At 39.2% G+C, this 16,178-nt stretch overlaps 1 protein-coding gene across 3 annotated transcripts in view; it reads right to left on the bottom strand.

Annotated features, from left to right (window-relative positions):
* Window positions 1-3,330: 3,330 nt before the first annotated feature.
* dnaaf9 (dynein axonemal assembly factor 9) overlaps window positions 3,331-16,178 on the bottom strand; it is a 172,253-nt gene continuing 159,405 nt past the window's right edge. For all 3 annotated transcript variants that reach the window (XM_080194312.1, XM_080194221.1, XM_080194405.1), the window contains 4 exons: window positions 12,974-13,176; window positions 12,662-12,727; window positions 11,446-11,539; window positions 3,331-8,908 (listed from right to left, as the gene is read on the bottom strand). In XM_080194312.1, coding sequence (XP_080050438.1) covers window positions 8,802-8,908; window positions 11,446-11,539; window positions 12,662-12,727; window positions 12,974-13,176 — 470 coding nt within the window. In that variant the 3' untranslated portion in view covers window positions 3,331-8,801. The remainder of the gene's footprint in view (window positions 8,909-11,445; window positions 11,540-12,661; window positions 12,728-12,973; window positions 13,177-16,178) is intronic.

Here is a 16,178-nt window from a genome sequence, read left to right on the forward strand (position 1 = left end):
TTTTAGGAAACATTAAGACAGACAAATCCCCAGGGCCTGATGGCTTCTACCCTTGATCGCTCAAGGAGACAAGAGATTAAATTGCCGGGCCTCTAACAGAAATCTTTCTTTTCACTGGACACAGGTGAGGTAGTAAGAAGTCTCACAACACCAGGTTAGAGTCCAACCAGTTTATTTGATAGTAATCTCAAAGCTTTCGGAAACGGTGTTCCTTCATCAGGTGTGTGGAAGGTTCCAATCAGGGCAGGAAGGTTCTGATCCGGTCAGGTGTGTGGAAGGTTCTGACTCTAACCTGGTGTTGTGAGACTTCTCACTGTGTTTACCCCAGCCCAATGCCACCATCTCTACATCACAGGTGAGATCCCAGAGGATTGGAGGATAGCAAATGTGGTCCCATTATTTAAGAAGGGTAGCAAGGATAACCTGGTAATTATAAGCCGGTGAGCTTGATGTCAGTGGTAGGGAAATTGTTGGAGAAGATTCTTAGAGATAGGGTATATGCACATTTAGAACGGAATAATCTCATTAGCGATAGACAGCATGGTTTTGTACGAGGGAGGTCATGCCTCGCAAATTTGGTTGAGTTTTTTGAGGAGGTGACAAACGATTGACGAGGGAAGGGTTGAAGATGTCATCTGTATGGGTTTTAGTAAAGTGTTTGACAAGGTCCCTCATGGCAGGCTGGTGCAAAAGGTTAAATCTCACGGGCTAGAAGGTGAGCTAGCTAGATGGGTGGAGAACTGGCTTGGCCATAGAAGACAGAGGGTAGCAGTGGAGGGGTCTTTTTCCAGTTGGAGGTTTGTGACTAGTGGTGTTCCTCAGGGCTCTGTACAAGGACCTCTGCTGTTTATATAAATATAAATGATTTGGAAGATGGTGTAGCTGGCATGATCAGTAAGTTTGCGGGCAACACGAGGATTGTTGGAGTTGCGGGTAGTGATGAACATTGTCAGAATACAGCAAGATATAGATAGGCTGGAAAACTGGATAGAGGAATGGCAGATGGAATTTAATCCAGATATAGGCAAAGTGATGCGTTTCAGTAGATCTAATGTAGGGGGAGCTATACAATAAATAGCAGAACCATCAGGGGTATAGACACACAGAGGGACCTGGATGTGCAAGTCCACACATCCTTAAAAGGTGGCAGTACAGGTGGAGAGGGTGGTAAAAAAGGCATATGGCATGTTTGCCGTTATTGGACGGGGCATAGAGTGTAAAAGTTGGCGTATGATGCTGCAGCTGTATAGAACGGTGGTTAGGCCACACTACCAGAAGGATTTGGAGGCTTTGGAGAGTGTACAGAAAAGGTTTACCAGGATGTTGCCTGGGATGGAGGATCTTAGCTATGAGGAGAGATTGGGTAAACTGGGGTTGTTCTCCCTGGAAAGGAGGATGAGGGGTGACCTAATAGAGGTGTATAAAATTATGAAGGGCATAGATAGGGTGAACAGTGGAAAGCTTTTTCCCAGGTCAGAAACTGGGGGACTTTAACTTTACAAATATCGATGGGAAATGCTATAGTTCAAGTACGTTAGAGGGGTCAATTTTTGTCCAACGTGTGCAGGAAGGTTTCATGACATAGTATGTAGATAGGCCAACAAGAGGTGAGGCTACATTGGATTTAGTACTGGATAATGAACCAGACCAGGTGTTAGACTTGGAGGTGGGTGAGCACTTCGGTATAGTGACCACAATTCGGTTACATTTACCTTAGTGATGGAAAGGGATAGGTATATACCGAAGGGCAGAAGTTATAGCTGGGGGAAAGGTAATTATGAGGCTATTAGGCAAGATTTAGGATACATAGGTTGGACTAGGAAACTGCAGGGGCTGGGAACAACTGAAATGTGGAGCTTGTTCAAGGAGCAGCTACTGCAAGTCTTTGATAAATATGTACCTGTCAGGCAGGGAGGAAGTGGTCGAGCGAGGGAACCATAATGTACATGGAAGTTGAATCTCTGGTGAAGAGAAAGATGAGACGTGAAGGCTCAGTTAGGGCACTGGAGAGTTACAAATTAGCCAGGAAGGAGCTAAAGAGAGAGTTAAGAAGAGCCAGAAGAGGACATGAGAAGACTTTGGCAGATAGGATCAAGGAGAACCCTAAAGCTTTCTACTATCAAGAATAAAAGATTGGTTAGGGCAAGATTAGGGCCAGTCAGAGACAGTAGTGGGAAGTTGTGCGTGGAGCCTGAAGAGATAGGAGAGGCACTAAATGAATACTTTTCATCAGTATTCATGCAGGAAAAAGTCAATGTAGTCGAAGAGAATACTGAGATACAGGCTTTTAGACTAGACAGGATTGAGGTACATAAGGAGGAGGTGTTAGCAATTCTTGAGAGTATGAAAATAGATACGTCCCCTGGGCCGGATGGGATTTACCCTAGCATTCTCTGGGAGGCTAGGGAGGAGACTGCAGAGCCTTTAGCTTTGATCTTCATGTCACCATTGGCCACAGGTATATTGCTGGAAGACTGGAGGACAGCAAATGTTGTCCCCTTGTTCAAGAAGGGAAGTAGAGACCATCCTGGGAATTATAGACCAGTGAACCTTACTTCTGTTGTGGGCAAAGTTTTGGAAAGAATTATAAGGGATAGGATTTATAATCATCTAGAGAGAAATAAATTGATTAGGGATAGTCAACACGGTTCTTTACTCAGAAGGTAGTAAGGGCAAGGAATGCCCTGCCTGCAGCAGTTGTGGACTCGCCAACTTTAAGGGCGTTCAAATGGTCTGTGGATAGGCATATGGATAACATTGGAATAGTTTAGGTTAGAGGGTCATTAGATTGGTTCCACTGGTCGGCGCAACATCGAGGGCCAAAGGGCTTGTACTGCGCTGTAATATTCTATGGAGGTGACGAACACAAGGGGTCACAGGTTCAAGGTGAGGGAGGCAAGGTTCAAACACAGATTTCAGGGGAACATATTTTACACAGAGGGTGGTGGAGGCTTGGAATGCATTGCCAAGCAAGGTGGTTGAGGCGGACATGCTGGGATCATTTAGACTTATCTAGATAGCCACAGACTGGGAATAGAGGGATACATGAGCGGCACAGGCTTGGAGCGCCGAAGGGCCTGTTCCTGTGTTGTATTGTTCTTTGTTTGTTTGGTTAGATGAGGTAGGGTGGAAAGATGATCTTGTGGAGCATAAAAATCGGCATAGAGTATTGAAGCCAATGGTCTGTTTCAGCAACAAACAAGGATTTCCTAATCTGAATACCGAGCAATGCCTTTAACTAGAAGGATTAAGATTCTCCCTCAATTTAAAGAAATATTTTATTTCAGAATCCAGAACTGAATGGTGTTCAATTAAAGATGACCACTTAAATTGATGAAACATATAAACTTTATTGAAAGTTGAGTTGAAACGCAATTGCTGAAAATTACGTGTAAAAATTGCAAAACATCACAACTACAAGTAAAAATGTGCCAACAAATACAAAAATAAATGGAAAAACTAATAATTATTCTATACACTTTGTTTGATTAATTATCTTTTGCAGTGTAATAAATACAAGATATGCAAAAAAGCTTCAGTCACACGCAAAACCAGTTTAACTGAAGTTACAGTAGTTTTGTGCAAATACAATTCAACAATTTTAAAGATATTCTCCCCTTCCCAAAAAACACAAGCTAAAGTGGTTAAAGTTAGTATCAAAATGACAAATTTGGCACGCTTTCAAGTCACACAAATAAATTCCTGAATTCACTCTTCATTTATATGAAGAACTTTGCTTGCAAAATTCAGCAAGTAATTGTCTAAAAATTTATGTTATAGCTTTCAATTTATGTTATGAGGTAAATTATTTTGCTAATGATCTGACATTTAAAATTACATCATAGGCTGTAGGAAATCACAGTAAAGTCATTGTTATCAAACAAATAGAATTGTTCCCTTTTTTCTGAATGCCAATTCTGTAACTGAATTCTTTATGTGCAAATACTGTTAGAATTCCAAATGGGAACACAAACTATAACTTAAATTAACCCTCGAGTCAAATAGACCAGGAAATGTAAGCTAATTCAAGCTGTTGTGTTCCTTTTCACAGAGTTCCATAACTTCAGCGACCAGTACAAGACACTCTCCCAACAATAACAATGCAAGCACACTGTTAAGGCCTGCTAATAGTTTAACATCAAAACCCCTGCTCAGCATTCAGATTTTGTTTTTGTAACTCCTGTTACTTTGATACTAAATCCCTTTCACCAACATCGTTTTTAATAGAACACTCAAAAGGTCAAATTTAAACAGGAGGCCCAGAAACCCAAAGCATCTTAATGTAAGCGACTACCTCAACATTCAACTGAAAAGAATACAACTGTTACAATAGTATTGTTTTTAAATTCAAATATCTTTCGTATCCCGATCCAGTTAAATGCCTAAATCACCAAATAACTTCAAAGACTACAGCAGAATCATTACCCAAAACATGTGGACCAAAATTTTACTTTGGTTGTTATTGTGCTTAGTAGAACAATTTGTTTTATATAAAACCATTTGTCAATATATTTTCCTTTCTATTTCCTAGCTTCAAGAAACAAAGTCCCTTCGTTCTTAATTGGATATAAATGGGGTTTCAAATAATCCGTCACTATGATTTATAACAAACATCTGCTGGTATTTTGGCATGAATGAAGGCAATCACACAGTAACCTAGAAATGTGTGCTTCTTGGATTCTGGGTTGAATTTATAAATACGTCGCCGTACCCTAATGATTGACCTGACAGAATGTACGCAACCCTGTTGCTTTTTATAAAAAGCCAGAAGTAATTTACACTCTAGATTCCTTTGCAATGAGTGAATTAATAAGCTACCAGTTATGTAGCTTACAACAAAATAACTTGCACTTACAGCAGCGCAAGAAATGATGCCTTGCATAATATTCTTTTTTCATTTGTTTCATCCAGAGTGATATAGCAGCAAAACAGCTGCCAAAAATCAGTAACAGCCCAAATTATTATCAATAAGACTGATATAATCTTTGCTGCTCCCATTGGCAGAAAATTAAATGTGGTGAAAGGGCTAAGGCCATCTGGATGCCACATTAAACCAATTTCAAGTAATTTCTTTTTTTTAAATTGTGCTATACAAATAGAATGGCTGGCCACATCATAGTGTCTATATTCCTGCCTCTATAATCACAGAAGTCACTGATGTTAAACTAACATTTTAATGTATTCTAAAATACTTAACTCCATCTTAGTGATATTAAAGCAGCTTAACTATTCATAGTTTATGATGGACGACATTTGCAATATGCTGTAATATTAGAACACATTTCTTTATATATTAACATCAACTATTTTAGGTGTGCCCAAGTTTAGTTTTTGTTTATATATTACAGCATGGTAGCTTACAGACTTTATTACAGTGCAAGGCGATAATTTACTTGTGCCAATTAATGCAAGTTGACTGCAAATCAAGGTTTAGCAGTTAGGTTTAGTGTGACTCTCTGTCGAGTCTTAATGCAGCTTCAGCTAGAAAACATTACAAGGCTTTTAAAATATTTAGGCACTGTTGTTTATATTTCAGACATATTTGTTTTAAAAAAAAGTTCATGTCGCCCATCACAACTATGTTGGGACACACAAATCTATTTCTTTGCTATCCCAGCATCTTAACATTAGTTGTGTGGTTATACTGGTAAACAAACACTCAACCTACCAAGTTATCACACAGCATAGCTGTAGAAACTATTTTTAGGGGAAGGCTTCAAAGCGTTTCTATATACTTTCCTACTTCATTAATTGCTTTGTCAGCTAAATGTGCTTAAACTGCCATTTACTCATTAGACTTGTAAATTTGTCAAAAAATGTTGCTTTTGCTTAGTTTTACATTTGTTTAAATTCAGTTACATTGTTCATATAATGGCAAAGCTAAAAGTTTCCTTTACCACCTCACCATTGCTACAGCAAAACATTAAAAGTACCTGAGGTGTTGACTGCAAGTATTGCTGATAAGCATGTTACCATTTTCTTTAGTTAGACTTTACTCTCATTCAGAGGTAAGTGGACAAAAAAACTTGTTTTTTTTTTGTTGAAATGGGACATTTCATCCATATTAGAATATGACCACTATCTTCAGAATGCTGTACCACATTGCAATGCAACATATAAAGGAAGATTTTCTACTGATGTGATTTAGTATATGAAAATTATCTTCTGGAATAAAGAGAGTCAGTTGTAAATTCCAGGGTACCAGATAACTGAATTTTGGAATCAAGTTTCTTGTTTCACACCCCAAATCACCACTATAAAGCTTGTCAAATACTTGAAATGGTATTTTCTTGGTTCAACAAGATAATTAAGGAGACATTTAGTTTGGTTTTGTCAACACCTGACTTTACCATCATCAATGTGATAAAGCAAAGTTTAAAAGTCTTCACTCTGGAAGAAAATTCATATTTGGTGACTAATAACCCAGTCTAAACATTTTAGATATACCACCTCTGGTATGTCAAAGTAAATGGCAGCACTAGGATTCACTGATAGCCTTTCCCCTCGAATGTATCTACTGGTTAATTTAGTCTTGCGTACCGTAAGTTGTTCATGCATAAAGGCGATTCACATGCATAACTAAGTAGTACAAGAACCCAAGAGTAACACCCAATCAAGAAAACCGTATCTTTCCTTGTGTACAACCAAATGGAGACATGAAATGCGAAGTTCCTTGCATGGTTCAATATTACAGAACAGGCAACACTTGCTGTTCAAATAGATAGGTTTTCGATCTAGAATTCTTGGGCCCCTGTGTTACCTTAAAATGCAAGTACATTTAACTATTCTTCAGCCGAGTACTATAATGCCTCAGCAATTTTTCAGTTTTCTTTCCTGCGTCATTTCAACAGCTATCCATAACTACTTCACAGAGCTGGCATTGCTTTTTTAAAAACCATTTATATTTATCATATTTTCTAATAATAAAAGACAGCTGTTTGATGTAGGATACAAAAAGCACAGGGCTCAGTCTTCTTGTGTTTTTCTAATCAAAACATAAATGAGTGCAGTTGGGCCAAGTCCTAGATGAATAAACCATTGTTCAGCATGCTTCTGTTTCTGCAACAATGTGGTTAACATTAATTACCTGCTGAATACCTTTAGTACTCAAGTGCTTATCTGATGTGTATACAGCAGTGCTTCATATGGAGTAGACTCGGACTTACTTTTAGAAATGCCCAAACTATGGGAACGAAGACAATACACGAAATTGTGTCGCCCACTAACATAGGCCACAAAGTACAAAGTGCAGCAAAATAAGTTTGTTCTTAACAGTTTTCCAAAAGTAGTGAGATTGCAAAATGAGTAAACAAATTAACCTGAACACATCATATTTCATTAGATTCCATTCTCCATATCATTAATACTTATTCGCAGAAAATAGAATAGGAACACTCATTTCAGCTTTGCAAAAGTTGTTATTCCACCAATCCAACTGTTGAGCAGCTCTATTTAAAAATAGTACTTTATCTTTTTCTATATATGGAAGATACACAAGATCCATTATATCCTTACTTTCACTGTTTCGCACATTAATACATCATAAGTAAAAATATTACGTGCAGGAAAATTACCACTTAAAGAACGTCAGTTTTTTTTTTCTAACTTGCAGGGATCTCAATAATTAGGGACAGTATAGTCATGAATGACAAAAAGCTAATCAATATCATAAAATTAAGCGGCTTCCAATGTAGCATTAAAAATCTGGCAAACCCATTTTTATAACCTCTCACTAGTTTCTCCAAAGGCCAAATAATTTTCACCACGAGCTGATGATGAACTTGAGATAGCGATGGGAATAAAAGGCAGGGGAAAATCGAGGAAGTATAGACATACATGCAATACTGTGCATTTATTTGGGAGACATTTTTTTAAAATTAACTTTGCACAAATTCAACAAACCAGATCAATGCACCTGTTTTATGTAACTACATTAATGCACACAAATCTGTTATCTGTGGTTTAGGGTTTGTGCTCAGTACCAGAGCTGAAGCTAAATACAATCTGTGATTGATTGAAAGTGTAATAATCAATCATCTACTCAATCAGACACTGACTTAGAACTCTGCTAATGCGTCTATAAACCAAATTTATGATAAAGGATCATTATACCAAGGTTGCATAGACCAATTCCCTGGAATGCCTGCACTAACCTCTACTTGCATTCATAACATAAATCATCCATTGTTCTTATTGTAGAAAAAAATTATAAAAACTAGGACCTCTGGGCAGAATGCATCTTGCTACGCAAAATACAATGATTAAGTAGATTGCATTGGATCGGTGGAATTAGCAGCTTTTAAAACAAAACTACAAGATGCTTGTTGATTTCCAACATGTAACGAGTGTTCCCTTTTAGTGAATTTGAGCTTAACATTCCAGCTTGAAGTTATGTTTTTTTTCAAACAGCAAGTAATAACTTCAAATACTTCAGGGATAGGCTATATCTATTCCAGAACCTTGGAAGATTTAAGCAATGTCAAGCTTTTTATTTTAATCATGTTCAATTTGTCCAAGTAAAATTGAACTGGAAATTGCACTGATTTGGACTCAGTAAGCAAAAAAACAGTATGTTTTACGTAACCATCCTCCTAATGCAGACTTAGATGACAATGGTCAGCTAGTGGGAAATTATTAGAATTCTATATGTTGCATTTGAATATAGTTATCAATATTTGTAAATTCCCACTAGTTTTTTTTTGCTTATTTTTGTTTAAAAGTCACTTATTGAAACATACCTTGATGTTGTCCCAGTCTAATTCAAAACTATTTCAGACCATGGACCTAAGTGGGACTTAAAATTATGGCTCAAAGAGATCTTGACACTCTTGCTTTTCAACTTCTGTGTTGTACTTCTCAATCTCTTTGTTCACTTCTGATAGATATTCTTCAATGAACGTATCCATCACTGATTTTCGGGATGTAAGGGAAATAAAACATTCTCCAAATGGCCCAGCTACAACTTGCAATGCAATTAAATTTGCTTGTCTATGAATCTCAATCATTTCCCTCTAATTAAATTTGTTTTGAATATAATTTATCCTTTATGTGCATATAATCACTAATGCCAAAAGCGAACAGCGCATGGCGAAAGACAGGCAAGGCGCGCCCGCGCACGGCGAAAGACAGGCAAGGCGCGCACACAGTGAAACAGAGACACTGCACGCACACACAGTGTGCATGCATAGACAATGCCAGCTGTACTCCCTGGCAGTGTCCATGCCTAGGGGGTGCCTTGGCACTGCCCACCAGGCATGGGCAGTACCTACAGCTTAGGTGTGATCTGCCATTTGGATTGTTTCGGGTTGTAGGGAAGCGAGCAACTGGGGCAGGGAAATTTGCCAGAGTGGAGCAAATGTTACTGTTTGGACAGGGCAGGGTGGGAGGGGGCTGGAGATCGAGCTGGCCAGCCAGCAAGTGGGAGGCTGATAGCTCAGGGTCACTGCATATGTGCACAACCCCCAGAACTTTCAGGCATTGGCATAAATGCTCCACCCCAGCAAGCTTTTAATGATGTTCACGATTATGACCTCTGCAGTGCACAGTGTGGGAGATTCAAGTTTGCACTCCCACTGAAAAGACAATGAAGATTTATACCAGTTTTCCTGCGAATTCAGCACCTAGAACTTTTTTTGGGAGAATCGCCTCCTTAGTATTTTATTTTCAATGCTAAGTGAACTCACTAAGATAGGTCAAAGAGAACCATATGCATATTTGATAATCAGGTAGACTTGCTTGAGTATAATAGTCTCCCACTTTCCTGACATGGGATAACATGAGAGACAGGATCTACAGCATTTAGAGAAGCAAGGACTGATTAGGGAAGTCAGCATGGCTTTGTTAGTGGAAAATCATGTCACACAAATTTGATTGTATTTTTTGAAGGGGTAACCAAGAAAGTTAATGAGGGCAGTACAGTTGATGTTGTCTACATGGACTTTAGCAATGCCTTTGATGAGGTACCACAGATAGGTTGTTGCATAAGGTTAAATCTCACAGGGTCTAGGGTGAGGTAGCCAAATGGATATTAAATTGGCTTGATGACAGGAGACTCAGTGTGGTTGTAGAGGGTTGTTTTTCAAACTGAAGGCGTGTGACCAGGGTGCCTCAGGGATCAGCGCTGAGTCTATGGTTGTCATTTGTATTAATGATTTGGTTGAGAACTTAGTAGGCATGGTTAGTAAGTTTGCAGATGACACCAAGATTGGTGGCAGACCGGACAGTGAAGAAGGTTATGTCAGATTGCAACAGGATTTTGATCAATTGGATCAGTAGGCTGAAGAATGGCAGATGGTTAATTTAGATAAATGTGAGGTGATACATTTTGGTCAATCGAACCAGAGCAGGACTTACTCAGTTAATGGTAGGGCACTAGGGAGAATTACAGAACAAAGAAATCTCAGGGTACAGATTCATAGCCCCTTGAAAGTGGGGTCACAGGTGGACAATGTAGTGAAGGCAGCATTTGGCATGCTTGGTTTCACTGGTCAGAACATTGAATACAGGAGTTGGGATGTCTTGCTGAAGTTGTACAAGACCACACTTGGAATACTATGTACAATTCTGGTCACCCTATTATAGAAAGGATATTATTAAACCAGAGAGAGTGCAGAAAAGATTTATTAGAATGCTCCCAGGACTTGATGGTTCGAGTTATAAAGAGAGGCTGGATAGACTTGGACTTTTTTGTCTGGAGCACAGGGGGCATAGCGGTGATCTTATAGAGGTCTATAAAATAATGAGGGGCATAGATCAGCCAGATAACCAATATCTTTTCCCAAAGTTAGGCGAGTCTAAAACTAGAGGGCAGGTTTAAGGTGAAAGGGGAGAGATATAAAACAGTCCAAAGGGGCAAATTTTTTTTCACACTGAGGGTGGCGAGTGTCGGGAACAAGTTGCCAGAGTCAGTAGTAGAGGCAAGTACAATTTTGTCTTTTAAAGAGCATTTAGACAATTACATGGGTAAGATGGGTATAGAGGTATATGGGCCAAATGCAGCTTAGGGATTAAGAAAAGGCATGGACAAGTTGGGCCAAAGTGCCAGTTTCCATGCTGTAAACCTTATGACTCTTTGGCAAAAGGAAAGGTATTCTGTTAACCACTAGGTAGCTGTTAGCCACTATTTAACAAGACACATTCACCTACCTGGCCCCCTAAACTGAAGTTTAAACAGTCTTAATGTTGAACTGGAGGTTTGAGTCAGAATATTCCCAAAGAAATTCAAAACATAAATGCAGAAAACCTCCGTCCTTGTTCATGGTTGGGACTCTCCAGCGCTAGTGAAGTGAATGGAGTTTTGACTGGAATGCCAAATTCTCCATTCTCACAGCTGGAGGGGCATGGCGAGATTGGAAAATCCCACCCAAAGTATTTAAGACTGATTAAATGTCCATTTATTGATCAAGTCCAAAATAATAATTTAGAAGAACAAACTTGTAAAGATACATGGGTGATAGTCACTCTTTTCACCAAAGAAGTTAACAAACTGGTTTCCATTGTAAAACCAACCAGGTGGAGGCAGCTCCAAATGACGTTTCACCTGTAAGATAAAAGATAAAACAACCATTGCACATACTTCATTCGAAACCTTTTCTCATTAATACTTAATTGTAGAATTCTTTATACTGAAGTTTAAAAATTTGTTGAAATTAATACAATACAAAACAACGTCTGACACAGTGGGTGGAATTTGTCCCATCCCACCTGCCACGGGATTGTCGCAGGCGAGATACGAACGTTAAACGGGTTGACCTTGGGTGGGATTTTCTGACCTTGGGTCGTACGCGGCTGGAAAATCTCATCCAGTGTACACAATTTGGAATTTTGCAGATGGAACTAGATAATGTATCAAATATCATAACAGCTGCAGACTTCAGAAAGACAGACAGAAAAATAGGCAAAAGCAGTCACAAGACAAATGAAATAATATGGATCTGTGTGAGGTAATGCAGTTACGAAGACATAACAGAGAGGCAATGTAATTTAAATGATGAAAGTACACTAACTTGAGACATTTGGGCCTGAACTTCTCAGGGGTGGCTTTCAGTGTTGGAATGTCACTGATCCCAGAAATCCTGTCTCACCTGTCCTTATAAAAGGCCGAGCAAGTTTGGAGTAGTGCACCATGTTCCTGGCATCTTTTGTGGGCAGCTCTGTCAAAGGGAACGAAGCTATACCCCACCCCCTTTTCACAGAGCTAGTAGGTAGTTTTTAAAGGTCTAGTGACATTTAAAGATCCTTGACAGGCCAGCTAAGTATTTAAGGTTAACGGTAGGATTTGATGGGGGTAGATTAAATTGGGCAGCTCTTTGAAAGAGCCACACAGGTAGACCTGGCCAAATGGCTTCTTGGTGAATTGTATGATTCTAACCAGAAAGGAACGTTTCCCTCATTGGTAGTAAACTGCAACTGGTCACTGTACATTAGTTTTGTCACAATGGACTCACCAATTTCAATCTCCCTCTTCATGAGTTGTAAATCACCCCCACCTTTCTCTCCATATAGCTTAGCCAAGAATGCAAAAATACAGACAGCAGCCGTACATCAGTATGCTGTGTCATTCGCAGCCTCAGTTATCATTTTCAACTAAGTCATGCAGGTTCTGGCTTCATTCTAAATAAATAAAAAACAAATGATCAAATCTGTTGACTTGAGTACTTACATGGACATTCTTTATTTCTTGTTTGGTGAGGGTCTCAAATGTCTTGAGAGGTTTCTTCTGTAGTTTCTGTAGAACAAGATTTATATTAATGAAATATTCACAGCATTTCAATTAGAAAAAGAATAGAGATTTTGATTAAAAAATCAGCATCAGTTTCAGCACTGATGGAAAATGGCACAAACTTAATTCAGTTTAAGGTTAAAAATATAACTACACCATCCAGAAATATAACTATTGCACGAAGGAGATTTTAAAAAATGCATTTACAGGAAGCAGAAATGCATCTGACACATTTGCATTCCAAAACTCTACCTGGCTCGCACACTGTCGGAGCCAATCCTTCATGGTTTCCTCTTTCAGCATGCAACCGATGAAAACAACAAAACTGTCAAGCTTTCGCCCACTGGTCCTCCCATCACTTTGTAAAGGAGGTGGAGAAGGGCCATCTTGTAAGGGTACCATGCAAAACATATTAGTTTGAGTGTTGTGGCAGATTTCAAACATTTTCTCAGAATCTGTAAAGCAAAGAAAGATAATGATTTACAAAAAGACAATGATCTACAAAAGACAATTATAAATTATTACCAATTGGAAATATGTTGACATTGTAAAAGCTGTAGGAAAAAGAACGTGGCCCAAAGATTATTGAAAACCATTTTATACTCAGTCACTGGGTTGATTATCTTTCTTTTGTCTTTGTTGCATGCTAGATTGCAAGGCTTCCAAATTAACACCAAGCCCCAAGATCTGTCGAAAGCTGCATGGATGTAATCAAACATTGCTAAGATGCAAGGAGGTGTTTCAAAATGACCCCATGTTCAATGTTCTCTTATCAACTGTGAAAAAGCATGCACAAGCATTTAATACATCAGAAGTTCATCACCAGTTTGTCTCCAAATTAAGGTAGGACTTCAGTTTATCAAATCTGAAATGCACACACTTGTCCCCAAAGCCATACATCCCATTGACTTGAACCCAGAAAAATTATGTACTGGATTGCAGCTCTTTGAGGTAGCTGTTTGACTCAGTCCAGACCCTGCACATTAGTCCCCTCAAAGTACATGTCCAATTATCTACTGAAAGTTACTTCAGAATTTGAATCCACTACATTTTCAGATCGTGTGTTCAAGATCCTAATAACCACCTGTGTGAATAAAAGGTTGTGGACTTTATAGGGCAGATTGTGGGATAATGTTTTCCTTTACCAAGGTGTCCATAGTTAAATGTCACAGACTCAGAATAAAGTGCTGATCATTTAAGACTGAGTTGTAATGAAATTTCTTCATTCAAAGGGTTGTTAAACCTTTGGAATTTTCTATCGATGATGGCTATGGATACTTTGTGTCGAATTCAGACAACAACCGAGATGGATAGAATTTTGGATCTTAAGGGAATCAAGGAGAATAAGACAGCAAAACTGGAGTTGAAGTAGATCAGCCATGACTGCAGACTCTTAAGGGTCAAATGGCCGATCCTTTCTTGTATTTTTTAAGTTGAGCTCAGCAAAACACTAAATATATTTTTCAATTGTCGAAGTTAAATCAAAGAAACACAAATTTCAAGTAAAAGAAGAAAATTTCAAATTCATTCAGGTCAGGCAGCATAGATGGAAAGGGAAATAAAGCTAAATTTTCATGTCAACGGCTTTTCATGAGAGAATGTTTAAGATGAAAAAGGGATCAATCTGTGATTAAGCATATGTGATTAAATAACAAAAGGAAGAGCATCCCTTGCAAATGTGACAAGTATGGAAACAAAAGCTAGGTCTGGAGGAAGCATGAACGCAAATGACTACAGCAAAGGAGGGAGAAGAATAATCAGGCTTCAGAAGTGGTGGGATTCACTGTTCGCATATGACTGAAATGATAGATAATCACAAGCTTTCTTTAATCGCAGGCTTTCTTTCTTCTACATTGCAAGCTGACATAAGGAGGTAGCCCTCCTGGTGAAAGATAGGTAGATAGCCTGCACTCCTGGAGTCCAGCTTACCAATCGTATACTAACAGGGGAATTCCACTGCCCTTCCTCAGCATCAACTCAGATTTCCTCCAGTGCAGCAGCTGCTTTCTGAGAGATAATGGAGTCATGATGGATGTCTGAAGTTGTTAAACTCAAATGTCAAACCTGAAGACTGTAAAACGCCAAGACAAAAGATGACAGGGCAATTCTCCCAAAAAATTCTAAAAGTTTATTCATTAGTCACATGTAGACTTACAGTAACACTACAATGAAATTACTGAGGCAACCCCCAAGTCACCGTACTCCGGCGCCTGTTTGGGTACACGGATGGAGAATTTAGCATGGCCAATGTTCTACAAATACATAAAACGAAAAAGAGTGACTAAAGTAAACATTGGTCCTTTAGAGGATGAGAAGGGGGATGTAATGACTGGAAATGAAAAAATGGCTGAGGCATTGAACAGGTATTTTGCGTCAGTCTTCACAATGGAAGACTCAAATAACATGCCAAAAATTGATGACAGGAAGGTTATGACAGGGGAGAACCTAGAAGCTATTATCACAAAAGAGGTAGTGTTGGGCAAGTTAATGGGGCTAAAGGTAGACAAGTCTCCTGGTCCTGATGGAATGCATCCCAGAGTACTAAAAGAGATGGCTGGAGAAATAGCAAACGCACTAGTGGCAATTTACCAAAATTAGCTGGACTTTGGGATGGCTGCCACAGATTGGAAAACAGCAAATGTGAGTAACTATCGGCCAGTTAGCTTAACTTCTGTCGGAGGCAAATGCTTGAATTTATCATCAAGGAAGAAGTAGCGAGACATCTGGATATAAACTGTTCCATTGCTAAGACGCAGTATGGGTTCATGAAGGGAAAGTCATGTTTGACTAATTTGATAGAATTCTTCGAGAATATTACACATGCAGTGGAAAATAGGGAACCTACTCAGTTAATAGAATCATAGAACCCTACACTGCAGAAAGAGGCCCTTTGGTCCATCGATTCTGCACCGACCACAATCCCAGCCAGGGCCTAGCCCCATATCCCCACATATTTTACCCATTAATCCTCTAACCTATGCATCTCAGGACACTAAGGGGCAATTTTAGCATGGCCAATCAACTTAACCCGCACATCTTTGGACTACGGGAGGAAACCAGAACACCCAGAGGAAATCCACACAGACACGAGAATGTGCAAACTTCACACAGGCTATTGGAGGCCAGTAGTACATGGTAGGGCATTGGGGAGAGTTATAGAACGAAGATCTAGGGGTGCATGTTCAGAGCTCCTTGAAAGTGGAGTAACAGGTGGACAGTGGTGAAGGCGGCATTCAGCGTGCTTAGTTTCATTGGTCAAAACACTGAACATAGAGGGATATGGGCCAAATGCAGGCAATTAGGATTAACTTAGGGGTTTAAAAAAAAAGGGCGGCATGGGCACGTTAAGCCAAAGGGCCTGCTTCCATGCTGTAAACCTCTGTGACTCTATACACATGGTGTATTTGGATTTCCAGAAGGCATTTGATAAAGACTGCTACACGAGATAAAAGGTGCA

The sequence above is a fragment of the Carcharhinus amblyrhynchos genome, chromosome 1 (genome assembly GCF_965287045.1).
Source record: "Carcharhinus amblyrhynchos chromosome 1, sCarAmb.v2.hapA, whole genome shotgun sequence".
NCBI classification, from domain to species: Eukaryota; Metazoa; Chordata; class Chondrichthyes; order Carcharhiniformes; family Carcharhinidae; genus Carcharhinus; species Carcharhinus amblyrhynchos.